We start from the raw sequence: 26239 nt of genomic DNA on the forward strand, positions 1-26239 counted from the left end.
TAAATCGAGATACTAGGTTCAAAAGTAGATGGATATCCCTATGGACCCTTAGGGGTCCCAGTAATTAGATTAAAAAGGAAGAATTACTGATCTTACCAGATGGGGTATGGGTTCAGTCGGATTAATTATTAAATCGAGATACTGGGTTCAGAAGTAGAGGGATCCCTATGGACCCTTAGGGGTCCCAGTAATTAGATTAAAAGGGAAGAATTACTGATCTTATACATGAAATTAAAATGTTATTTAGTTACTTGTCTTTATAGGTTGACTTTGAAAAAACCCATAACGGTAAGTATGAAATAAAACATTTTAAAGTTAAATGTATTTACTTAAATTAAGGGCTCCATTAGTTATTTTGTGATTTTTACCAATTTTCGATTTTTTGTATATATGATTAGTGTAATATTTTTATTGGGTTAGTGTAACTCACATTTTTATTAATAATTTTAGATCAAGAAGACCAAAATTCATATCTCGATCAACAAGAAAGTTGTAAGTAGATCACCTCCCGGACTCCTTTTCAAGTGTTAATGGAGGTTAACCTCCTGGGATATCTATTTATTTATTTTAATTATTGTTTGTCTTTCTTTATGAACCAATATAGAAGAGACATTCCCGTAACCCTATTAGATATTTTAATTCACTGTGTAAGTAATGTAAACCCAAATTATTATTTGCTTATGCTATTTTAATATATATTCATTCTCTTAAGGTTTCAGGCCTTTATACAAGGTCTTGTTTGTAATTAGCTAAAAGTTAAACATAGGTTTTACAGCATGTATAAATACCATCTGACTGCAATTAATAAAAGATGACTTTCTTCCCCAAATTCTCAATCTAGATTTTTCTCTCTATCTCTCTATATCAACTTCCTAACAAGTTTCCACTTCAAAATTTTATGCTTCTTTAATAAGATTTCATCAGCTTATCATTGACTGTTATATTATCTTAGTCCTATAATTATGATAATTTATTTATTTTTTGTTATAATCAAACTGCTTGAATTATTAGAGATATTTCAACTAATTTTGGATTTTATTTTATATTTTTTCATCAAAGGAATAATTTGATTTAATTATGAACCCTTGACCTAACATTTTTATTATAATTGGCCCATCGGGGCTTCATTAGCTTGGAACTCAACAAGACTGGACTTAGATGTAATTGTAACAACCCAAAAATCAAGCTCCAAATTTTATTTGTGAAATTCTGGAGAAAATAAGAAAAATATGTAAAATCAATTAAATTTAAAAATAATTTATTTGAAAATTAAAGCGTTATTTAAAAATTAAAAATATATATTTAAATATCTATATTAAAACTCATAATTACTAGAATAAATTAAATTTTAAAAATGATTAGAAAATATTGAAATCAATAAAGTAAAAAAATTAAATTAGAAGATAGTTAGAAAATTAATTAACTTAAAAATTAATTAGAAAATATTAAATTTTTTAATTTAATTCAACTAAATATTGTAAAATAAATATAAGAACAAAAAAAAAGAAAAAAATTAAAATTAAAAATTCACAATAATGAAACATAGAAAAATTAGGAAATGGGATAGGGGTGGCCACATGGCCACCATGCACATGGATGCGAAGATTCCCTCCCACTCCTCGGTTGCCACATCATCTAATTAAACCACCTCATCATCTCTCCCATCCTATAAATACCAAACAAAATATTTTTTTTCTCTCTTTGATTCCACTAAATAAAAAGAAAAAAAAAAAGAGAAGGAAGAATGGGGAGCAGAGTGAGAGTAAAGAGGGGAAGAAGAGAGAGAGAGAGAGAGAGAGAGCATCAGGATGATCGACATGGCGGAGGGAAGAAGAAATTGACAGAGGACATTGGGGGGTGACCTAACCACCATGAGACCGCCCATCTCACGTATATTCTTCGTATGAACATCCAAACGTGAGTTCATTTTCTTCTTCTTTTGTGATTCTCTTCCTAAATAGTTTAAAGTGACATGTATTATGTTTAAAATAAATAAATTATAGGTTTGCTTGATTTTAAATAAAAAACTTAAATTTAAATAGAGAGATAGTGAGAGTAGTTTGGTGTAGTGAGAAAATGATAAAAATTAAGTTATATCTATATAAATATATATTTATCTAGGATATATATATGGTATATTTCTATGTATATATTTATGCACATGAGAGATATATATAAACTATAATGAATATGTGAAAATATATTTATTTCCATGAATTTTTATGTAAATGTATGAAGGGAAACAAAAAATATATATTATATATAAATATATAGATACACTACGTATATTTATTTTTCATGTGTGTATATATAAACATATATATATATACATATAATTATGTATAAATAAATGCATGTATGAGTATATATGATTGAAATAATATTTTGTATGCATGTATAATCTTTATCTTATAATAAGTATTTATATATGTAAACAATAATGCATGAAGGTATATTAATATATATATATAAATAACAATAATAAACTTTATAATTATAGTCATAAAATTTAAAATATGTTGTAAGTTATAAGAGTAAAAAAATATAATAAATAAATAAATTTAGAAAAAAAAAATGTGTGTACTATAAATATATATATGTAAGGATGCATGGTGCATTTGTGTTTAATACAATAATATATGTAGGTATAGTTTATATATATAGAAATGAATTTTAATAAAGATAAGTATGATTAACACAATATATACATATATGTCAATAATATAAATGGTACTAAAGGGAGATTTTTTTTTAAGTAATGTTATAAGTTTTATAATTATAATTATATAATTGTATCCTATAATATAAATTTTATAAAAAAATGAAATAATATGATATATATATGTACATAATAAATGAGTACGCGTTGTGTGTATATAAATATATAAGCATATGTATGTGTGTGTATATATATGGGAAAATGAATTAAATTTTAATTAAGAATTAGGTAATTATGATAGTTAGGAGAGTTGAATTTAATTGAATACAAAATTAAGGATAATTAAATTTGATTGAATAAATAATTAATAAGAATTAAATTTGATTGGATGAGTAATTGATAAATAGATTAATTTAGCCATAATTTATAATACTTATGTAAAAGTAATTTAAAATACTAAAAGAAATAAATTTTAGAAATCATTTGATTTAATAAATATGTAAACAAATTAATAAATTTTGTTTTGAATGAATAGATGATATAAGAAAATAATTTAAGGAAATAGGAAAAATAATATTTATAATGATTTTTTTTTTAGAATTGAATGAAAAATAGATAAGATAAAATAAAAAGAAATTATTAATTAATTTAAGCAAGATTAATATAAAATAATAAAAAAAAAAAATTATTTACGAAATTATGTAAGTAATCAAATAGACAAAACAAAAAAAAAGTTAAATTGAATGATCGCTTAGTATCTAAAATAGTTGTAGAAATGAGATGGACATGCAATATGATTGCATGAAACTCTTGGGTTCGTCACTGACTTGAGGAGGCTTAGTTGCTGTGCAGGCTTCTATTAATATTTGGATGGTGTTTGGAACTCAAATTGAAATTCTTTAGTCTCAAAGTTTGTAAATATATCTATTAGCCATCTCGAAATCATATCAGCATGTTTTCAAAAATGTTTTCAAACAAAAATTTAATTAAGTTTTAAGTAAGGTTTATAAAATTAAGGATAAGAATTGATAATCAAGCAAGTGGAAGTGTAATACGTGGGCCCATAATTTGGCCCCATAATAATTTTAACATTTTAAATATATAAAAAAATTATTTTTAAATTAATTTATTTTAATTTTTTGTTAAATTATTAGAAAAAATAGATTAGGGATGAAATTGAAAATAATTTTAGGAAAAAATGATGAAAATTTGGGTCCACATAATGTTTTTGAAAGAAAAATCAGAAACTGAAGGTCAGAGTGCAAATAAAGAAAATTTTTTCACGTAGGATCGCCCAGTCAGCAACCTCGATAAACCGGAGTACGCCGTGTGGCAAGGCACGCTGACGTCGATGCCACGCGGGTGAGCCGCGTGTCCCGCGATCGAACGGCCCAGGATTGATTCCGCGCACGTGAACGACCCAGATTTGTTCCCCCTTTAAACGCGATCGGATGGTCAAGATCAAATTGTAATGAACGGTTCAAATTCATTTATTTTTTTAACGCGATCTGACGATCGAGATCAAACACGATGAACAGCCCAGATTAATGCGAGATAAATATAAATATTTCATATCACACTGAACCCAAACCCTAGCCGTCAGCCTCCTACGGGAGAAGAAGGACCAGTTGCAAGAGAAATGAGCCAACCGCTAGCCATCGCCGCACTAGAGCCACCTCCGACCGCCAAAAAAGGTAAAAATTCTTTTATATGCTCGGAATTTGATTCTGAGCACCCATGGCCAAATTGGAGCAAAAAGAACGCCGGGTGAGCCGAAAATTGTAGGCAAAACCCACAACCTCCTCCGATGAACCCCTTTTCATTTCTCATTTCGTGCTATTTTTCCACTGTTGTGATCACTGTTCTATTTTCTACAGGTTAATCGAAGAAAAACACCAAGTTGCGAAGGTGAGCCGGCGAAGCTGCCGCACCCGAAAAATTTCACCGTTGGTAGGTTTCCGTTTTCTAATTTTTTTTGGGCCAACTGAGGCCTCTTAACATCTTTTTTCGCAGTGATATGTATAAAGTCGGTCGAAACTGGCCAAAACGGGCCGAAAATAGCCAGGTCGAGGCAAACTGCCATTGCAGGCGGTGGTTCCATCGTTGGAGCACAGCGATACCACCATGTCGGAACCCTGAAATTAGCCAAAAAGAATACACCGATTTTGGATTCCGATGGTATTTTAAGATACGTGACAAGTATTTTGGAATTCGCAGGGATAATTCAGAAAACCTGTGGACCACCAGTAGGCTTAGTAGAAAGTTCAGTATTTCGAATACCGATTTAGGTCAGGATCCGTCACCCTTTTTTTCATTATGGCAAATTGAGACTTAATAATTAATAATTGTATGTTTTTATGAAAAATTAGAGAACCTTAAAAATAATTATAGGTCACTAATGGAGCCGAAACCAATTAGTTCACAGTTGTTTTAATTTCTTATTTATTTTTTTATATTGCCTATATTTGTTTACTATTATATTATGCGTAACTCAATTTATGATTTTTAGGATTTTTTTGATTATTTTGTTATTTGTTTCCCCTGCGCTGCGTGCCGGTATCCCGGTTATTGGTTATTTGACTGTGTTAAACTATATTGTTGTATAAATAAACTGTGAGTATAAAATGAGATATAGTTATTGCATGGTTGATTGTTATGCTGATAGAAATCTGTATGAGAAAGACTTACTGGGTACCCAGGAAAGGGTTCGGTACATAAGGAACCCTACCGTGAACGTTACCTTAGTCAGACTAGGGCTGGAAAATCACTTACCAGTAAGGTTTGGGAGATATTATTGATATTCATACCGGAAGGGGTATCGAGGTGGTGGATATTTGACACCCATTACCGAACGGGGTATGAGAATGACCAGTTAATTGGATATTGGGTTCACGAGTAGGAAGACATCCCTATGGACCCCCAGGGGTACCGGTAAGTGGGTAAAAATATAAAATGATTGTTCTTGTTATCTTCTATGTGGTACATAATAGTGTATGAATATGAGTTTTCTTAAGTTATTGGGAAAGACTTATTACACAAAATGGAATAAATGGCTTTCTTTATAGTAAATGAATTTATATTAAATTAAGGGGTTCCATTGGTTGTTTTTCTGATTTTTATCAATTTTTCATTTTCTATATCCGTGATTAGTGTGATATTCTTATTAAGCTAGTGTAGCTCACCCCTTCATTAACTATTTCATATCAAGAGGACCAAGATCTAGATCCCAATCAACGAGAAAGTTGTGAATAGTTCACCACCTAAACTCCCTTCAAGAACTAGTGAAGGTCGTCCTTGGATTGCTTAGTGATTTGTCTCTTGTTTATTTCTTTGGTTTTCATTTGTTCTTTAAGAAGGGATATTCTCGTAGCCCTGTTGGATATTTTAAATTATTATGTAAGAAATGTAAACCCTAACTCAATTATCTCGCTTCCGTATTTAATTTATGATGTTATTTTATCCAAGGTTCTGGACCTTTACAGTTGGTATTAGAGCCAAGTTCCTCGGAGCCATTCCTTACACAAAGACCTAAGAAAATACCAAAAAAATGAATTATCACTCAACTATTCATTGTGAAGTACAGGTACAGATAGATTAAGAGAGGACGACCCCCATTAAACTGAGCAGCCTGAGAGGGTTCGCTTCGAGAGGATATTGATCAACTATTTGAAATGCTGGAGAGACTCATTGTTGCCTAACAGGCCCGGAAGGAAAGGAGGGAGCTACCTGACCCTCTCTCGCTGCCACAGTTTAAGCCACCCCTGCAACGGAAGGATCGTGAACCACCCCGGTACAATCTTGCTCTTCTACAATACCATCTAGCACCATTACAGTATAATCCGGTGCCCCCACCGCATCACCCGACACCACCATAGTACAATTTGGTGCCTTCACCATATAATTCAGCACCACCATAGGGTCATTCAGTCCCTCCCCAGTACAATTGAGTCCCTCTTCCACGAGACTCAGTTCCACCCATGATGGACCCAAGCTACATTGAGAGGTATAAAAGACTAAAATCATCTACTTTTGCAGGGGCATCCTCCTTTGAAGAAGCTGAGTATTGGTTATGTGAGATAGAGAAGGTTTTTACGACTCTCGGGGTGGTTTTCGAATAGAGAGTTATACTTGTCACCTACATGATGGTGGGAGTGGCAGGTCCCTGGTGGCAACTCAAGTAAGTCACCTTGCCCGTTCCAGTCATTTGGGAACAGTTTTTGATGGCCTTCAATGGAGAGTATCTCCTAGAGCATCTCCGACATCTGAAGAAAATGGAGTGCACATCTAGTCCAGGGGTGATATGATTGTGTCAGATAATGTCCGAAAGTTCTTAAAGTTAGACTGGTATTCCCCTGAGATCATGATGGATGAAGGCAGAAAGGCAAGGAAGTTCGAGTGGAGCCTCTGTCATAAGATTAGACAGTAGCTATATTTGTTCGAACTCAGCACTTACTCAGCCATTCTGGCCAAAGCACAGCTAGTGGAGATGAACTTTTTTCTCCAGCAGTGGGGAACCTTAGGCCCTCGATTTCACACCGCAGATCGGCACCCATTGCACCTTAGAGACCTACACCAGTTATTCAGGCTCATCCTCATATTTCGGTAAAAAGATGCGGTAGGACTTGTCAGCACTATGACAATGATCATGAGGACTGACCCTGCTATCGCCTCAACAATACTTGCTGTATATATGGGAGTGCCCAGCACTACATGAGAGAGTTCTCGATGAATCAGAAACAGGCCATACTTCCTATCTAGGGCAGAGCTTACAACCTCACTCAGTAAGATGCAAAAGCCAACACAGACGTGATACAGGGTACGTACACTATCTGTAATCATCTTGTAAATATTTTGATTGATACTGGTGCATCACATTCATTTGTCTCATATGTTTTTACACCAAAATTGAATGTATTACATGAACGACTTGATTTTATATTGTTTGTATCTACTATTGGGAGTAGGACACCACTAGAGGAGGTTATATACAGAGCTTGTATCATATATATAACAGATAAAAAATTGAGTGTAGACCTAATAGAGATTGACATGGGGGACTTTGATGAAATTCTATGAATGAACTAGCTAGCAACATATCACATCACAGTAGATTGTTTTCACAAGAAACTTGTATTCAACCCTTCTAATGAAGAGTCATTTAGAAATTAATAAAATTTTTAAATATCATTCCTTCATGGCAATTTTTCTATTACAAAGTGCTTTAATTCGGCTGTTTTCTCTAACTAGGCAAATCTAAGAAATAAATTTGCATTTGAGAGATTTCAGTAGTTTAAGACTTTTCAAATATGTTTTTTTGATGGAATACCCAGACTGTCAGTGGAAAGAGAAGTTGAATTCACCATAGATCTTCAACCAGGTACCCAATCTATCTTAGTTGCCCCTTACTGCGTGAGTCGTGTTGAGATAGAAGAGCTGAGAAAATAGATCAATGACTTGCAGGATAGTGGGTTCATCCGATATAGTGTATCCCCTTGGGATGTTGAAGTCACATTTGCATGGAAGAGAGATGGAACATTAAGGTTATGTATTGACTACATGAGACTGAACAGGGTCACGATCAAGAACAAATACCTCCTCCCTAGCATTGATGACCTTTTTGATTAGTTGCAGGGTGCCCAGATCTTCTCCAAAATAAACTTGCGTTCAGGTTATAATTAGATAAAGATCAAGGCAGAAAACATTCCCGAAATAGCTTTCTGAACTAGGTACGGAGACTATGAGTTCCTGATCATGCCATTTGAACTAACTAATGCACCAGCCATCTTTATAGATTTGATGAACAAGGTTTTCAGACAATTCTTAGATTAGTTCATCATTATATTTATCGATGGTATTCTAGTCTATTTAAAGAGTAAGGGGGAACACGCTCACCATCTGACTCAGGTTTTGCAGGTTCTTAGAGAAAAGAAGTTATATATAAAGTTGAGTAAGTGAGGATTCTGACTCGAGTAGACTACCTTCCTAAGGCACATCATATCAAGGGATAGAGTGTTAGTGAACCCCGAAAAAATTGAGGTAGTTCTTGGTTGGGAGAAATTGACATCGGTTAAGGAGATTCTTAATTTTTTTGGGAATGACAGGTTATTACCGCAAGTTCGTAGAAGGATTTTCTAGCCTAGCTGCTCATTTGAATTGGCTCACAAAGAAAAATGTCAAGTTTAAGTGGAATGAGGACTGTGAAAGGAGCTTTTCAGAATTAAAGAAACGGTTGACTACTGCACCCGTGTTGGCCTTGCCGAGTGGGATAGATAGATATACAATTTATGATGATGCCTCCTACTTGGAATTGAGTTATTTTCTGATGTAGCATGGGAAGGTTATGGCCTTTAAGTCCAAGCAGTTAAAGAGTCATGAGAAAAACTACCCCACCCATAACTTAGAACTTATTGCAATTATCCATGCCTTAAAGACTTTGTGTCATTACTTGTATGGGGAGACTTTTCAGATCTATACCGGCCATAAAAGCTTGAAACACATATTCACTCAAAATGATTTCAACATGCATCAGATATGATGGATAGAACTCCTTAAGGAGTACGATTGCAATATTTTGTATCACCCAAGCAATGGCAGTATGGCAACCGACGCACTCAGCAGAAAAAGCTCAGGTATGTTAGCTCACCTAATGGTTTCAGAATGTAGGAAAATAGGGGTCGCATAACAGATACGACTTCAGGACCTGAAGAGAGTTACATGTTTGGCCCACCTGATTGTTCAACCTCAATTGATTCAGAGAATAAAAGAAGCCCAATCCGCCGATTACACCCTAGTGGCTCTAAAAAAAGATGCAGAACATGGAGTAAATTTAGAATTTCGAGTCTCTACTAATGAGTTGCTCATATTTCAGGACAGAGTGTGTATTTCATGTGACAGTGAACTGAAAATGGATATCATGATAAAGGCTCATAGCTCAATGTGTCATGTATCCCGGAAGCACTAAAATTTTAGTGCGAATCCAATTTTGGTGAAACAGGATGAAAAGAGAAATATCCGACTTTGTTTCCAAGCATCTAGTGTATTAGTAGGTCATGGTAGAGCATCACCGTCCAGGAGGCCTACTTCAGCCATTATCGATTCTATAGTGGAAGTGGGAACACATCACAATAGATTTTGTGACAGTATTGCCTAGGGCACGCTCAGGACATGATGTCATTTGGATAATTATTGATCGGCTCACTAAGTCTTCTCACTTCTTGGCCATCAAGATGACTGACCCCTTAGACAAGGTAGCAAGAATGTATATGCAGGAGATAGTCAGATTACATGGAGTGTCAGTGACTGTAATATCTGATAGGGACCCTAGGTTCACTTTGGTCTAGTTTTCAGTAAACCATGGAAATAAAACTGTCTTTTAGTACTACATTCTACCCTTAAACTGATGGACAATCAGAATGAACAATCCGCACACTGGAGGATATGCTCCGATCTTGTGTTCTTGACTTCGGGGGCCATTGAGATGATTATTTACACTTAATAGAGTTCGCCTACAATAACAACTACCAAACAAGTATCGACATGGCTCCGTACGATGCGTTATATGGTCGTCCATGCAGATAGCCAATCTGTTAGGAATAGGTAGATGATAGAAAATTATTTAGCCTAAATCTTGTGGAGGAGACTACAACCAAAATAGTTAAGATTAAGAAGAACATTCAAACGACTCAAAGTAGGCAGAAGAGTTATACGAACACCCGGAGGGGGGATATGGAATTTGAGAAAGGTGATCGAGTGTTTCTCAATATCACCCATTTCAAGGGAATCAGTAGGTTTGACAAGATAGGGAAAGTAAATCCTCGATTTATTGGGCCATTTGAGATCTTAGACAGAATTGGTACCGCCACCTATAGACTGACACTACCTCCAGAACTATCTAGAGTCTATAATTTGTTTCATGTGTCCATGCTACGCAAGTACAACTCGGACCCTTCTCATATCTTGGCCCACGAGCCCGTTTTACTACAGGAGGATCTATCCTATGAGGAAGTACTAGTGGACATTATAGACTGAAAGAGCAGGGTACTCCGCAACCGAGAAATTTCCTTCGTTAAGGTCCTTTGGCAGAATCACATACAGAAAGATGCCACATGGGAGTTAGAATCAGACTTTAGAGCCCAATATCTCCAACTATTTGACAGAGTGAGAGGAAAACAAATTTGAGGGACCAAATTTCTTTTATGGGGAGGAGGGTTATAATACCCGGGACAAGAATGTGGCTCAAAAATAATTTTAATATTTTAAATATAAAAAAATTATTTTTAAATTAAATTATTTTAATTTTTTATTGAATTATTGGAAAAAAATAGGTCATGGATAAAATTGAAAATAATTTTGGTAAAAAATGGTGAAAATTTGGGTCTGAGGGGTATTTTTAAAAGAAAAATTAAAAATTGTGGGTCATAGCAGAAATAAAAAAAATTTACCACGTAAGACCGCCCAATCAGCAACCTCAACGAATCGCAACACGCCGCGTGGCAAGGTGCACTGACGTCGATGCTACACAGGCCCAAATTAACGCGAGATGGGTATAAATATTTCGTATCATATTAAACTCAAACCCTAGCCGCCAGCCTCCTACTAGAGAAGAAGAACCAGTCGCTGGAGAAGGGAGCCAATGGCCGATGGCAGCCACACCGGATCCACCTCCAACCGTCAAAAAATATAAAAATTATTTTATATGCTCAGAATTTGATTTCGAGCACCCCCATGATCAAATTGGAGCAAAAAGAATAACAGGTGAGTTGGAAACCACGAGCAAAGCCCGGCAGTACCGCCAGAAGCAAAACCCGCAACCTCTTCCGATGAGTCCCTTTTCGTTTCCCGTTTTATACGATTTTTCCACTGTTGTGATCATCACTCTGTTTTCTACAAGTCGACGAAGCCACCGCACCTGAAAAATCCCACCACCAGTAGGTTTCCATTTTTTGATTTTTTTTTCGGCCAACAGAAACTCCCTAACGTATTTGTTTGTGGGGATACATATAAAGTGGGCTAAAACTGGCCATTACTAGACGGGGTATGAAAACGGCCGGTTAATTGTTTAATTGAATATTAGATTTACGAGTATGAAGACATCCCTATGGACCTCCAAGGATACCGGTAAGTGGGTAAAAATATAAAATAATCGTTCTTATTATCTTCTTCTATGTGATAAATAATAGTGCATGAATATGAATTTTTATAAGTTATTATTATGAAAGACTTGTTACACAAAATGGAATAAATGGCTTTCTTTATAGTAAATGAATTTACATTAAATTAAGAGCTCCATTGGTTATTTTTCTGATTTTTACCAATCTTCAGTTTTCCGTATATGTAATTAGTGTGATATTTTTACTGGACTAGTATAGCTCACCCGTTCATTAACTATTTTATATCAAGCAGACCAAGATCCAGATCTCAATCAATAAGAAGGTTGTAAATAACTCACTACTCAAACTCCCTTCAAGAGGTAGTGAAGGTCGTCTTAGCATTGGTTAGTGACTTGTCTCTTGTTTATTTCTTTAATTTTTGTTTGTTCTTTCAGAGGAGACATTTCTGTAGCCTTATTGGGCATTCTAAATTATTATGTAAGGAATGTAAACCCTAACTCTATTATCTCACTTTTGTATTTTATTTATGACTTTATCTTATCTAGGGTTTTGGGCCTTTACAGGAAGAAATTAAAAAATGGTGATACTGAATGTTTTAATTTGTCATTTGCTTATTACATGATTGTTGAATGAAGATTGTATGTTTTAAATAATGTATGATGGTTGATGATTGATGGTATGATGAATTGAATATTTTGAGTAAAAAATTAATAATAGTGTATATTCACAAATAATATCATGAACACATAAAATAATTCTCATGAATAAAATAAGATCAACAAAAAGAAATATACATTCTTAAATTAAATTAGAGATTCTAAATAAAACTAATAAAATTAAAAACTAAAAATAATAGAAATATTAAAACATAAATAATAAATAAAATGATAACTAAATAAATTACAATAAAAAGAAAAGTGTATGATTAAGGGGAGTTAATGAGTTCTATAACGATGGATGTAAAGGTCCAAAGCTAAAAAGAAATGAAAACATTGCATTATAGCAACTATAAGTAGAAGCAATTTAGAATTTAGAGTTTACATTTTTTACACAGTAAATTAGTATGCCAAATAAGGTTACGGGAATATCTATTTTACAGCAATTCAGTAATGAAATAAAAGGTTACAGCAAAAGAAATAAAATCCTATGGGGTTAACCTGTACTGACAACTTTGACAGGATATGGGAGATAACATTTACTTACAACCTTCTTGCTATTTAGGATATGGATATTAGTTTTCTTGATATGAAATAGTTAAATAAGATGATGAACTACACTAGCTCTGTAAGAATATCATATTGATCATTGATATGAAAAACTGAAGGTTGGTAAAAAAAATAATAAAATCACCAATGGGGCCATTTACTTTCTTAAATAAATTCATTTAACTTTAAAACTATTGTTTCATACTTACTCTTATGAATTTCAAAAAACGACGTGTAAATACAATAACTTGAATAACATTGAATTTCATATTCAAATGAGCAATAATAATAACCTACCTTCTTACCTACTTATCAGTATCTTTGGGGGTCTATAGAGATCCCCCTATGCGTGGACTCTAAATCCAAGTTATTGATTAACTAGCTGTCTCCATACATCATCTGGTAATGGTTGCCAAACATACCACTGTCTCAATACTCCGTCTGGTATGAAGGTGAATTATCCTCCCAACTCCTTCCGATATGGAACTTCTGAGCCCCGTTTGACTGAGATAATACCCATAGTAAAATTTTTTCTATGTACTGGATCCATTCACCATTTCTCAGGGTACCCGATAAGCCTTTCATATATAGATTTACATCATTAACCACTCATCAGCCACACACCAATATCACATTTTACCAATAAACAATAAGTCATGCAATAAACAACATGTAAACTAATCCACAGTAAGTCAAGCAATTTAGACAACAGGTAAATCAAAAAAACATAATTTGGACATTTATTTCGACAAAATTAACAGATGAGGATAATGCAATTCGATAAACCAATTTATTGAAAAAGTAATTAAAACTAGTAATTTAAAGCACACGATATAATAATAAGCATTTTAAACAGTATAGGAGCAAATAAATAACAAACTAACGCATAAATATACTAACAAGTTTCAACTCCATTAGTGACCTAAAATTAATTTTAAGGTTTTCTAATTTTCACAAAATAAGTGTTATTGATTATTAAGCTTTAATCTACCATAACAGGGAGAAAGGTGAGGAATTTTTACTCCAGATCGGTATTCGAGATATTGTACTTTTCACTGCTTCTCCTGGTGGTCCCCAGGCTTTCTAGATTTTTCTTGCAGAAATTAAAAATATTCGTCACGTGTCCAAAAATATCCCAAAAGGCCAAAATAGGTGTTTTAAAATTGTTTCGACTAGTTTAGGGTTTTGGCACAGTGTCAGTCTGTCGCCGTGTCTCTCGACCTAGCCATTTTCGGTCAGTTTTGACAAGTTTTGGCCGGTTTTGCATGGAAACTTGCAAAAATCAAGTTAGGGGGCATCTGTTAGCCGAAAAAGACAAAAATCGAAACCCTACTAACGGGAGGGTCTTTGGGTGTTGTGGCTTCGCCGTTCCTCATTTGCGATTGAGATTCTCCTTCGACTAATCTTCACTAGAAAAGGACAGAGAATACAACGATCAACAAATCGTGCAAAATAGGAAGCGGGAAGGAGGTCATTAGAGAGGGTTTTAGATTGCGGCAGTGACAGCTTGAACGAGCTTTGCTCATGTTTTTCGGCTCACCCGTCGGTTTTTCGGTTATCATATGGGCATAGAGAGATTCAGGATCGAATTCCGAGCGAGAATGGGGAAAAAATACCTGTTCAGCATGGACGGTGGCTCCGATGCAGTGGCAACGGTGACAGGTCTCCTTCTCCAAGGTTTGATTCTTTCCCCAACCACCCTTCTTCTTCTTCTCCGGTCACTCCTCTGTTGACTAGGTTTTTGGTTTCCTGCGAAGATGAGTTTAAATACACATTTTCATTCGATCCAGGTCATCCGTTCGAGTTGACGTGGAGCGAGAAGAACCGTTCGATCGTTGCTTGTTTAAGCTGATCACGTGTTCGAATCAAGGCCATCCATAGCGATTAATCCTATCCATCCGATCGCATCTAAAGAGGAAACAAATCTAGGTCGTTCATGCGCGCGGGATGCGATCTAGACCGTTCGATTGCCCAGGCATGCAAATCGCCCACATGACCTTCCGCGTGGAGCCAATGTTAGCGTGTCTGCCACGCGGCACATTCTGACTCCCCGTGGTTGCTGATGTGGTTGTCCCATGTAGCCGTATTTTTTATTTTTTACGATTTTATCCCATATTTTTAAATTTTCTTTAAAAAACACCCCCTATTCATAGTTTTACCATTTCTTCCTAGAATTATTTTTAATTTCCTCTCTAATTTTATTTTTCTCAAAAATTTCACAAAATTAAAATAAAATAAGATTAAATTATTTAAATGTATAATTTTATAAATTATGAAATTATCGCATGCCAAATTTCCTAGGCCGGGTGTTATAATGGAAAAGAGACAAATTAGGAGAATTAGAATAGTGTAAGATATAAAGTAAGGTTAAGTAAGAAAGTGTACAAAGTCTCTAGGGAATATAATTAGTTTGGTAGGAAAAAAAATCAATTTTAACTAGAATAGGAAAAAAAAACAAAACAAAACAAAAACTTGGAAAAAAATAAAAATTTAGAGATAATCTATTTAAGATTGGTTTGGCTGAAATTCAGCAGTTTGGTGAACCCTATCTTTGGATGGATGGAAACCATTCCAGACGTGGTTTGGGTGTGTGTCATGTTTCGGATCATCGAACGATGAACTACTATGACCAATGTATGTTTTGACTGTGTATGCATCATCTTATGATAGTGAGAATCCTGATCCTATAATGATACTAATTAGATAACAAATTCACTCATTCAATCTCAAAGACAACTCTAAAACTTTTTAATTTGATGACTGTGTTCAGACAAATTGAGCATCGGAGATATTCTCTGAGGAGTTACGGATGTCTCGATTTGACAAAAAATTTGTGAAAAATTCTAGTATGTGAATTAAAGGAAAATTGGTAGATGAGTATAGTTTTGGAACCAGATGTGATGTGATAATAGTGTGAGATATAAGTGGTTATAATTAGGGAATTAAAAGAGGAAAAAAATGAGAAAAAAAATTTAAAAAAAAGGAATTTTGAGAGATAACTAGTAAAGGAGAATAGTAAGGGGAAAATACTAGAAGGAAGTTAGGGAGAAATAATGAGAGATGAGATAGGAATTGGAATATTTCTGTATTTCATGATTTTCAAACATAAAGGAAAATAAAAGTTTTATATTTCTAATTAACTGTATATTGGTATGTTGTATGCGTAGGGTGTAATCTATTCGATATACTTATTGAGCATGTTGTTTTGCTCATTCCGTTCAAATTCTAATTAATTTTCAAATCAGGCCAAGAAAGATACTTTATAGAGCCAAATCATAAATTTCATGTTTTAGTTCATCTAGTGAGTTTTAGTTCAGTTGTAGACTCTACAGAATTTTGTAATCTCATAATGTAAATTATGTTACATGTTGTATAAATAATGAATAGTTTTTACTTTATTTTAGTTTAAATTTATATTGTATTTTCTGGTTCAGTCGTGTTTGACGGCATTTTTCTCGTTAGGGAACTGGGGGCTGTCACAGTAATGTATTAGAATGTACATTAATTTGGATTTTGGAAGGAATGAGTTTAAATGGGATTAAGATGAATTTTAATTAATGAATTACACTAAACATGAATTGAATAAATGAATTATGGTTGGAATGTATAGAATAACTTTGGATTTGGATTTTGTGATTTTTATCTTTTTCGTAATTTATTTTAAGGGTATAAATTCCGAAAAAAAAAAATCCTATACAACTTTGATTTTCTGATTTTAGTTTTGTACTTTAATTTGGTTAATTGAGTTTGATTACTTTGATTCCATTAAATTATTAGAGTTCTGGATTGATTGTTTACTCTTTATAGATAAGAAGGTAAATAATCTACCATATTAAGTGAGGAAAAAAATTTATAATGAATTAAAAGTTATATGTTTATAGAAAAAAAAAACACAAATATAACTGTAAAACTTACAAATAAATTATGTGAAGGAAACACATTAACTGTAACCAATTTTTAAATATAATTACAAAAAACATTTAATAATGCTCAATACTATGACAAAATATTCTGTTATTATATAATTATATTTTATTTTTTTTTTACTAGAATCATAATTTATTACAAAATTTAAATAAGTTTTTTTTTTTTTTAAAAAAACATAAAAATAAATTTATGTTGGATTTAAGATTGATTACTTTGTGCTTATAATCAATTTTAAGTTTTCCAATTGTAATAATCATGTTAGTAACACAAAAAGCAAAAATATTTATAAGTTATTAAAAATAACTTTTTAAAAAAATATAAAATAAGCAGCATTAATTTATTTTAGAATTTTTATTTTTATGTAACTATTTACTTAATTATTATTTTAATTAAGTAATGAAGTGTCTGTAATAAGATTACAAATTTAATTCAAATTTGTGTAGAGATAATTATTTATTTATTTTTTAACACTATTTAAATATATAACTACTTATTTTTTAAAACAATAAAACAATCTACTACTTTAATCACAATGATTTCGATAATTCTAAACACCCTCCTCTTAGGTCCCATCAGATTTACCACATCTAACAAAAAACTATGAATTAAAAAACAAGTTAATTTTTTAGAGAAAAAACAATTAATTTTTTTTAGGGAAAAAAATAAATAAATCAATATTTGAAGAATGTGATCCCGAGCCGAATAGTGTTCAGCACTTCACTCAATGTTCTCTATTGTCCACATTTTACCCAACCCCTTCAGGCTCCGCCACTTGTATGTTTTTTTTTTTCTTTCAGAAGTCTCCCCGTGTTGGTCCAACAACACATCTCTCCCGTCCAATCGTCCGACCAGATTTCTAAACCTTAAAATCAGAATAATCTGACGGTCAAGATCATTAGAGTATTCGCTAAACAAACCGAAAAGAACCACAAGATCATAGCTATGTCTCTTGCTATCGGGTTTTCTTCTCCAATGAGAAGCCTCTAGCCTCATCTACCACCTGCGCCCGTTACTTTCTCTTCTGCGAACTCTTCTCAGCGGCCCACTCTCTCTGGAGAGAACGAAACAACTCAGGACGACAATAATCAGGTTCTTTTTTGCTCAATTCTCTCTACTCAAATGCCCTAATTTTATAGATAGAATACTAGGTTTAGTGCAGTACATGCTCTTATTGACTTCTCTGTATTCTGTAAATGTGTTTCTGCGTCTACTTTCACTTGTTTTATGCCATTTTTTTTAAAAAATTTGACTTCTTGATACTGTTCAAAATTGTATCTTCTTCGAGTGCAGGCGCTATTTTGCTATTTGTAAATTTGTTATTCTAGTATTATAGAAGTTCTATAGTGTTAAGCGACCAACGAATAGGTTTTTTCCTTTCTCCCTACTCTAAATCTTGGAAATGAATTATCAGGGTTTACTTTCAGACATTCCTTGAAGCGTGTTTTCTCGATTTTAATTGTAGGAAATGAAAACAGATAATGGAGTTGTTTTTGGTGCTTGTGGATTACTGTAACAACTGTAATTAAGAAATGAAACAAAAACCCTAAAGAACAATTCTGTTGAATATCATTTTTTATCATTGGTCATCTTTGAATTATTTTCAATAAAAAAATTTTAGATTTATTTATGAGGTCCGTTCACTCTGCAGAAAGTATATTGGATGGCCATAATACAGTGTGGAAGTACATGGGTTGCTCAATGGGGTATTCGTCCTCAGTTTATGCTAAGACCATACATTGCGCGCAGGATTTCAACACCTCAATATGGGTAAGCATTCTGCATATCTACTTTATTTCTAGATTCCGAAACATCGGATTTGCAGTTTGGCTATGACTCTATTCTTCTAGAAACTCAAATGGCTCTTCGGATATGTTTGTTTTGTTAGTATTATGGTAGGCTTCGGCAAGTATGTCATGCAAAAATGAATAATTAAATTAGTTTTGGGCCTATGTTATCCAGAGATTCTAGACAACGATAAGCTGCAGCTTTTTTTTCTTTTGTAATAAATGGAACCTGCAAAAAATGGTGAAATTGTCTATTTTCACGCTGGTGCTATCAAGTATTCTGTTGCATGGAGTTTTCCAAGTATTACGTGGTTGAAGGAGTCTTTGGGTTGATATTTTATAGAAATATGTCTATATTGAGTTACTTGGGTATTTTAACAGTGTGCTGCTGCTTCTTGAAGCTGAATGATTTAACTGCATTATGAACAAGATAGTCTTCAGGATATCTTTTGTGAAGAATGATTTGATATCTCATTTCCATTTCACAGTGTCACAAGCAGGATTAGCGATTTGTCATCCTCAAGTTCAAGCTTATTTTCGCGTGATTCACTACCATCATTATCATTAAGGGGAATGACACAAAGTTCTCAATATCGTAAAGGAGCAAGGTTCATTGTTAAGGCTGATGCTGTGAGTTTGAACTTAGTTTTTTTTTTTGCTTCACGATGGTCTTGAAGGATCGGTGTTTTTGTGTGTGTATATGCATATTAAATAAATACTCATCTGGTTTTATGATTGGGTCTTTTCTATGTTATTGATATGATGCCTGAAGCTTTCGTATTGCTTAATGATTAGTCTCTTTACACATGCAGGATTATTATTCTGTCCTAGGTGTCTCAAAGAATGCAAGTAAATCGGAGATCAAAAGCGGTATGCTCTTAATGCTTTTTTCTGAGTGGGATCTTTTACAGACTGCTAAAACTTTTCATAGTTGCATATGGGACAAATCTAAACTTGGTTCATGAAAGATATTACAAGGACATGTTTTCTCTGAAAGGAAAATCTTAACATTTTCCTATATTTGGCGCGCTTGGATGATCCTCCAAAATCTTGGAAGATAATATAAATATCTTCACATACGTAGAAGCACATTAATGCAGCAATCTCAGGGATTTTTCTTGAAAAGCACGTTAAAGTTATAAAAAAATAAATAACTTTGAGCAATACATTGGTACGTACTAATTTTTTTTATGAAGCTAATAGATAACTATTCATCCTTGTAGGTAAGTCGATATTGTTCATTAATAGATGGATTGAAGAAAAACCAAGGAAGAAATAGAGCAAAATGGTGGAAGAAATTGTCAGCTTTTCCTAAAAAAGTAGATACTTAGAAAATAATGAGGTGATGGAAGATGAATATAATAAAGGAATGATGTATATGATGTTTGACAGGATTTGTGAAGTAAAAGGGACGAAGAACTTCACTTTTTGAATAATTTTTTTTTACTTCGTTAGGTTAGAAAATAATTTTCGGTTGATTATCTTTTGCCAAGTGAACATAGGAAGATAGGGAAAAATAACTTTCAAAAAGTCATTTTTTTGCAAGCAAAATGAAACCTATATTTCTTTTGTTTTCCACTATCTTCACTTTGCTGTCTATTAATGCTCTATTATTCCGTATGTTTGTTTTGTTGTAATCTGTGTTCCCTCCCTATGCACACGTATTAAATATCCTTTTGGCTCTTGGCTTAGTGGACCTTAACTGCGGTATTCAGTGTAAGATTACTTATCTTAGGTCAGGGATTTGAAGAATAATTGAAGTATTTAGTTTTATGCATCAAATGTGATGCAACAGAGATAAAATGATTGTGGTTTTACATTGCAACTTCCTTCAATCTCAAAAAATTTAGGAATTTAATACAAATTATTTTGATAAAGGAAATGAGTAATTGGATTATGCATTACTGGTTGTTGGTTTTAAGTTAATTACAATTACAATTTACAGGTTTCCATGTGACAGATAAAAGCTTAATTTGAATGGAACAGTGGTTGATGATAGCAGTTTGCTACATCTTGATGTTGAATTTCATTTCTGGATCATTATAGTTGTATTCAAGCTCCAAAGAAAGAAAACTATTGAATTCTTGGATATGATGCCTATTTCTGAAAACTTTTGGTTTTATTGTGGGCTCATTGAAATTGTTTATTTATCCAAATCTGGAAAGAATTGCTTGGAACTTCTTAGACTATATTGAATCTTCATAAAATACTCGGTTTTTGGTGTCCTTTTTTTTTCAAAAGAGAAATTTGATGTAGGTGAGTCAGTTATAATGTGATGATATAAAAGTGAAAATTTGAAACTCAAGTGGGATGTGAAAAAAGGTGTTTTAGATTGGATTGTTGCTAAGACATATTAAAGAACCATTTTATTCACTATGCCATTTCTTTTGGTTTGGATAGCACAGTTTTCATTCCAACTTGAAAAGACAAAAGCTACAAGAAGAGAATATCATAATTATCACATTTACATGATTAGTTGTGATTATGATTGCTGGCATCTAGTTTATTTTTGTTATGAATTTTCCTTCTTGTGAATTAGAACGCCTGGATTAACTAGTTGTATCAGAAGCCTTTTACTGTTTTTATTGTATTTGTATTTTTTATTCTTGTTTCAGCTTATCGGAAGCTTGCTAGGAGTTATCACCCAGATGTTAACAAGTGAGTGCGGATTGTTTGATAAAGCATGACTTGCTTCCCTCTCTGTTACCAACACTTCATTCTCATTTGTCAACATTGTTGTTCTATATATCAGTTAATTTTCTCATAGCATGTCTGTTAATTTTATCATAGCATGTTGTCACATTCTAAGCCTTGAAGTTGATGGACCTTAGACATTTTTGTGGTTAAATAAAGACATGAGATGATACTGGGTTGTAAGTCTTTGGATTTAGGAGTTAAACAAGGATTTGACTTTTATTTTTTGAGGACTGAACGCCTAAGGACCACTAAGATGAATTGACCTCAAAACAAGTTAGAATTGGCTAGTTGTAGCTTGATGCAGGAACTGTAGTAACTGAGGAAAGTAAGAGCTCTGAAATTTCAGCTTGTGGGACCTTAAAATTGTTTGCCCCCATGCAAGTGTTGTGTCCTTGTAAATAATTGGGAAGATATGGAAACAAACACAATAAGGATTTGGGATAACAACTGTTGACAGCATTCTGCTATGAACCCTGGTAAAGATGCACTTTGAGTGCAAAATCTAGGAAATGGAGCCTTTGGGTTATTGACATTTTTCCTTTTGATCTGAATGCGATAAGTGATGTAAGAAGAGCATCCCAGTAAGAAGTGCAGTTGTTAAAGAAAATCAGTGTGCTGAAGCAGAGAGCAATGGAGATCAAAGTCTAAGTTTGGGATGTATATCCAGGAAAAGAGAGGGAAATTCTTTCTGCTAGTAACTGATATAAATTCTAGAGCTCGTCAATGCAGTGGATACTTTTATGACATAAAATCATAATGAAATCAGATGAGAACCTTGAAGCTTATCCAAGTTTTTTCATTCTCCAAAATAACATAAAAGAAAGGTAGCTAGTGGCATGAAAATACTCATGAAAAGTACACTGGTACTCATGAAAAGTACCAGACACAGTAAACCCCTTTCTATCTTTCTTCTTATGCGTTAAAAAAAGCAGCATAAACCTTTTTATTTATTTTCTAGTATAGACTATCTTCTTTTGGATGATGAGTAACAGTAACATAAACTGCAGAGCCACAGCCAGAAATATGGTGATGGAATGTGTGCATGGTATCTATTCAAATCTTATTGTACAATACCAACTGTACCAATTTCTATTCCAAAAATAAAAGAAGTTCGACCAAAATTATGTTTTGCTTGAATGTTGAACATGCAAATTTGCATGATAGAGATCAAATATATAGTATACTACAACTTTTGAATTGCATCTTTTGTGGGTCATTGAGCCGGTTACATGCACTTTTGTTAATCATTGTGGTGATTTTCATTTTCGTTATGGTACAATGCTACTCCTGTTTTTACAGAGAACCTGGGGCAGAGCAGAAGTTTAAGGAAATTAGCAATGCATATGAGGTTAGTTTTGTTGTTAGTTTGGTTTGCAAGTACATCTGAATTGCTAGTTTGCGGCAGCTTTAGTAGCTATCTTCTGAAATAATTGATCTTTGAGGAATAAAATTGAACTCAGGTCTTGTCAGACGATGAGAAACGGTCTTTATATGACAGGTATGGAGAGGCTGGACTTAAGGGTGCTGGTATGGGCATGGGGGTAAGTTAAATTCTATTGATGATTAATAAGATCACTTGTTGCATTTGTGATTCTTTCGTAAATAATTGGCACAAAATCCTTCTAATGGTTGGAGTTCATTTTCTATACCAGGATTTCAGCAATCCTTTTGATTTGTTCGAATCACTCTTTGAAGGCATGGGTGGTATGGGTATGGGTGGCATGGGGAGAGGATCTCGAAGTAGAGCTGTTGATGGTCAAGATGAATATTACAGTCTTGTCTTAAACTTCAAAGAAGCAGTTTTTGGGGTTGAGAAAGAGATCGAGATAACCCGACTCGAGAGCTGTGGAACTTGTGATGGATCAGGTGCAAAACCAGGCACCAAGCCGTCAAAATGTACTACATGTGGTGGGCAAGGACAGGTTGTCTCATCAGCAAGGACTCCCTTGGGTGTCTTCCAGCAGGTTATGACCTGCTCTGCATGTAATGGAACTGGGGAAGTGTTTACACCTTGCAACACATGTTCTGGGGATGGACGGGTAAGGAGGACTAAGCGGATTAGTCTCAAGGTTCCAGCTGGTGTGGATTCTGGTAGTCGTTTAAGAGTACGATCGGAAGGTAATGCTGGAAGGAGAGGCGGGTCACCGGGTGATCTGTTTGTTGTGATTGAAGTTATTCCAGATCCCGTTCTAAAGCGCGATGATACCAACATTTTATATACTTCCAAAGTGTCATACATAGATGCAATTCTAGGGACTACCATCAAGGTTCCAACAGTTGATGGCATGGTTGATTTGAAGATCCCAGCCGGAACGCAACCAAATACAACCCTGGTAATGGCAAAGAAGGGGGTTCCGTTGCTAAATAAAAGTAACATGAGAGGTGATCAGCTTGTCCGTGTTCAAGTTGAAATCCCAAAAAGACTGAGCAGTGAAGAGAGAAAACTTATCGAAGAGCTTGCTGATTTAAGTAAGGGCAAGGCAGCTAGCAGTAGGAGATAGTTGCTTGAGGTATCATTTTCTATCCATCATCTATATATTCGTTGGTTGCCCCATCAGTCAGCAACCTCTTTCCTGAATGCCAACTTTTGACAATTTGGGAGCGTCACAAGGAGGGGGAGTTTAGTAGTTGTTCTGGATAGTTTGAACTGTGGAATGGTAAGCAGGTGTTTTGCAGGTGTAGGTAGATTTACATACCTTGATAATATTGTTTCATACAATTAAAGGAAAGTAGGGGGAGGGGAAAGAGGAGGGGAATGGAGGTAACCTTCCTCTTTGATTTTGTCTTGTACTTGAATGCTCACCTTTACTATTTTATTTACTATTCTTTAAGAAACTAAACAACAATTTGATAGTGGCATGTAACAAGTTGATTTTTGTTATTATGATGAATTAGTAGCTCTCAAGTTCGAATTTGCATTGTATTAATTCTTTTCTCCCATAAAGCATACCTTTTTCTACTTTTGACTAGCGACTCTGTATAAGCTATGAAAGGTGGTGCTTTTTATGGTGACTTGGTTATTATGAGGTAATTCGTAGGATAAAATATATATATATATATATATATATATATATTTTTTTTTTCAAAAATAGTTATCTGCCTATGTGGTTGTCACAGCATTTATTTTTTGATAATTGATTATGAAATTAACTCAAAGACAACATCAAGCACAAAATCTGCAAGTTAGGTAACAATGATAGTATCTTGGTTCAGTGCCTGTCGCTATTTGCATAAAGATTTTGTCCAAATAATTGACGCTTGTTTCTTCCTTCGCATATGATCTCCACTTAAAAACAGAGAGTAAACTATGAGTTTACCTGCTATGATCTTTATTTTATTATATTTCTATCGCAATTGCAATAATTCAATAGTGTAAAACATATATTTTATTTTGAGGGATTTATGAGGAAATTTCTCAAAACCTTTCTCGAAAAAAAAAAAATTAATTTTTAAATTTAATTTAAGATTCCTCTATATAGAAATTTTGGATTTATAATAATTTATCAATAAAATAAATTATTCTTAGTTAGAAGAGATGGAGTAAAAGTTTAAACACTATATATATAAGAGGATCGAAGCATGATTGGAAATTTGACATGGAGCAGAAACACATAGTGTTGGTACATAATGCATTTCACGGAGCATGGATATGGTACAAGCTGAAGCCGATGCTCGAGTCTGCTGGGCACTGCGTCACGGCCATGGACCTGCTGGCATCCGGCACCAATCTCCGACCAATCGAGGAGGTTCAGTCGTTCCAAGAGTACTCAAAACCATTGTTAGAGTTTATGGAACGGATCAGGGAGGGGGAGAAAGTGATGGTGGTGGCTATAAGCTTGGGAGGCATCAGTGCCGCCCTCGTCGCGGATAAGTACCCCGACAAAATAGCCGTGCTTGTCTTTGTCAACGCCTTCATGCCAGACACCAATCACACCCCATCTTACGTTCTTGACAAGGTCTGTAGCTCTCCTTTATGATTTTCTTTTTGGTCTATATAAAAATAAAGAGTTTATTGTAAAAATAGTCTTTAAATATTTAACCCATTCTTTGATTTGAGACCATTCTTGGACTGTTTATTTGTTTGGTTGAAGTTTATGGAGAATCCACCTGATTGGAAAGACTGTAAATTTTCATCTTACAATGGAAGAGAAGATGATACAACCATAACATCAGTGACAATGGGGCCAGACTTCATGAGAACCTTTCTTTACCAACAGTGCCCAGCAGAGGTAAAAACAAAATTGATTTTCTTTTTTTAAAAAATATCACCTTTAAATTTATAAAATTATTAATAGGTAAAAAAAAAAAAAGCAGGATTATGAACTTGCAAAGATGTTGACAAGAAGAGGGTCATTTTTCCATGAAGTTTTGGGGAAGGCTCCAAAATTGAGGGAAGAAGGATACGGTTCAGTGAAGAGAGTTTATATAATGGGCGAAGAAGACAAAGTATTGCCTAAAGAATTCATGTCATGGGAGATACAAAATTATGGGGTGGACAAGATTTATAAAATTCCCGACGGAGATCACATGTTGATGCTTTCAAAACCTAGACAGCTTCTTGCTTGTCTCCTAGAGATTGCTCATGCGTATGCTTGATCTACGTACGTGTGCGTGTGCGTGTGCGTGTGCGTGTGCATGTGCGTGTGCGTGTGTCAACGTATGTTTCGCTGAATAAAAATGGTGGGAATGCCCATGTTATAGGGCTTTGTAGTTCTTAAAAGGTTTTGGTTTAAATTATAATTAGGGTGTTTTAGGCGAGTTAATTAACATTTAATCTCATTGAAATGCTGGCGTAAAGACTGTCTTGCAGTGGGTATATTTGATTAAGTTAATATCATTTTATAAGCATTTTCCTTA

At 34.0% G+C, this 26239-nt stretch overlaps 2 protein-coding genes and 1 long non-coding RNA gene across 3 annotated transcripts; all 3 read left to right on the plus strand.

The window, feature by feature from the left end:
* The first annotated feature begins 1709 nt into the window (after positions 1-1709).
* LOC148253302 (uncharacterized) lies at positions 1710-12383 on the plus strand. The gene is made up of 2 exons (XR_015821743.1): positions 1710-1917; positions 12062-12383. It is a non-coding gene; the product is annotated as an uncharacterized LOC148253302 (long non-coding RNA).
* Positions 12384-17711: 5328 nt separating this feature from the next.
* On the plus strand, positions 17712-24296 carry LOC110807267 (DNAJ heat shock family protein). Its single transcript, XM_088222388.1, has 8 exons — positions 17712-17990; positions 18550-18668; positions 19174-19315; positions 19498-19555; positions 21301-21343; positions 22682-22730; positions 22843-22923; positions 23035-24296. Exons 2-8 carry the CDS (start codon positions 18562-18564, stop codon positions 23881-23883), a joined length of 1329 nt encoding a protein of 442 aa, XP_088078514.1. The 5' UTR covers positions 17712-17990; positions 18550-18561; the 3' UTR covers positions 23884-24296.
* A 644-nt stretch (positions 24297-24940) lies between these two features.
* Positions 24941-26239, plus strand: MES5 (methyl esterase 5). The gene is made up of 3 exons (XM_022050627.2): positions 24941-25338; positions 25474-25611; positions 25697-26239. Exons 1-3 carry the CDS (start codon positions 24979-24981, stop codon positions 25976-25978), a joined length of 780 nt encoding a protein of 259 aa, XP_021906319.2. The 5' UTR covers positions 24941-24978; the 3' UTR covers positions 25979-26239.

Source organism: Carica papaya, chromosome 6, assembly GCF_054855325.1.
Source record: "Carica papaya isolate Zhongbai chromosome 6, ASM5485532v1, whole genome shotgun sequence".
Taxonomy (NCBI): Eukaryota; Viridiplantae; Streptophyta; class Magnoliopsida; order Brassicales; family Caricaceae; genus Carica; species Carica papaya.

What these genes read in the sequence shown, in the direction of transcription:
- LOC110807267 (XM_088222388.1), top strand. Translation starts at nt 18,562, where the DNA reads ATGGCCATAATACAGTGTGGAAGTACATGGGTTGCTCAATGGGGTATT. An exon ending in ATTTCAACACCTCAATATGG is followed by an intron (nt 18,669 to 19,173) that starts GTAAGCATTCTG and finishes TCCATTTCACAG; the next exon opens with TGTCACAAGCAGGATTAGCG. An exon ending in TAAATCGGAGATCAAAAGCG is followed by an intron (nt 19,556 to 21,300) that starts GTATGCTCTTAA and finishes TTCTTGTTTCAG; the next exon opens with CTTATCGGAAGCTTGCTAGG.
- MES5 (XM_022050627.2), top strand. Translation starts at nt 24,979, where the DNA reads ATGGAGCAGAAACACATAGTGTTGGTACATAATGCATTTCACGGAGCA. An exon ending in CATCTTACGTTCTTGACAAG is followed by an intron (nt 25,339 to 25,473) that starts GTCTGTAGCTCT and finishes GTTTGGTTGAAG; the next exon opens with TTTATGGAGAATCCACCTGA. An exon ending in ACCAACAGTGCCCAGCAGAG is followed by an intron (nt 25,612 to 25,696) that starts GTAAAAACAAAA and finishes AAAAAAAAGCAG; the next exon opens with GATTATGAACTTGCAAAGAT.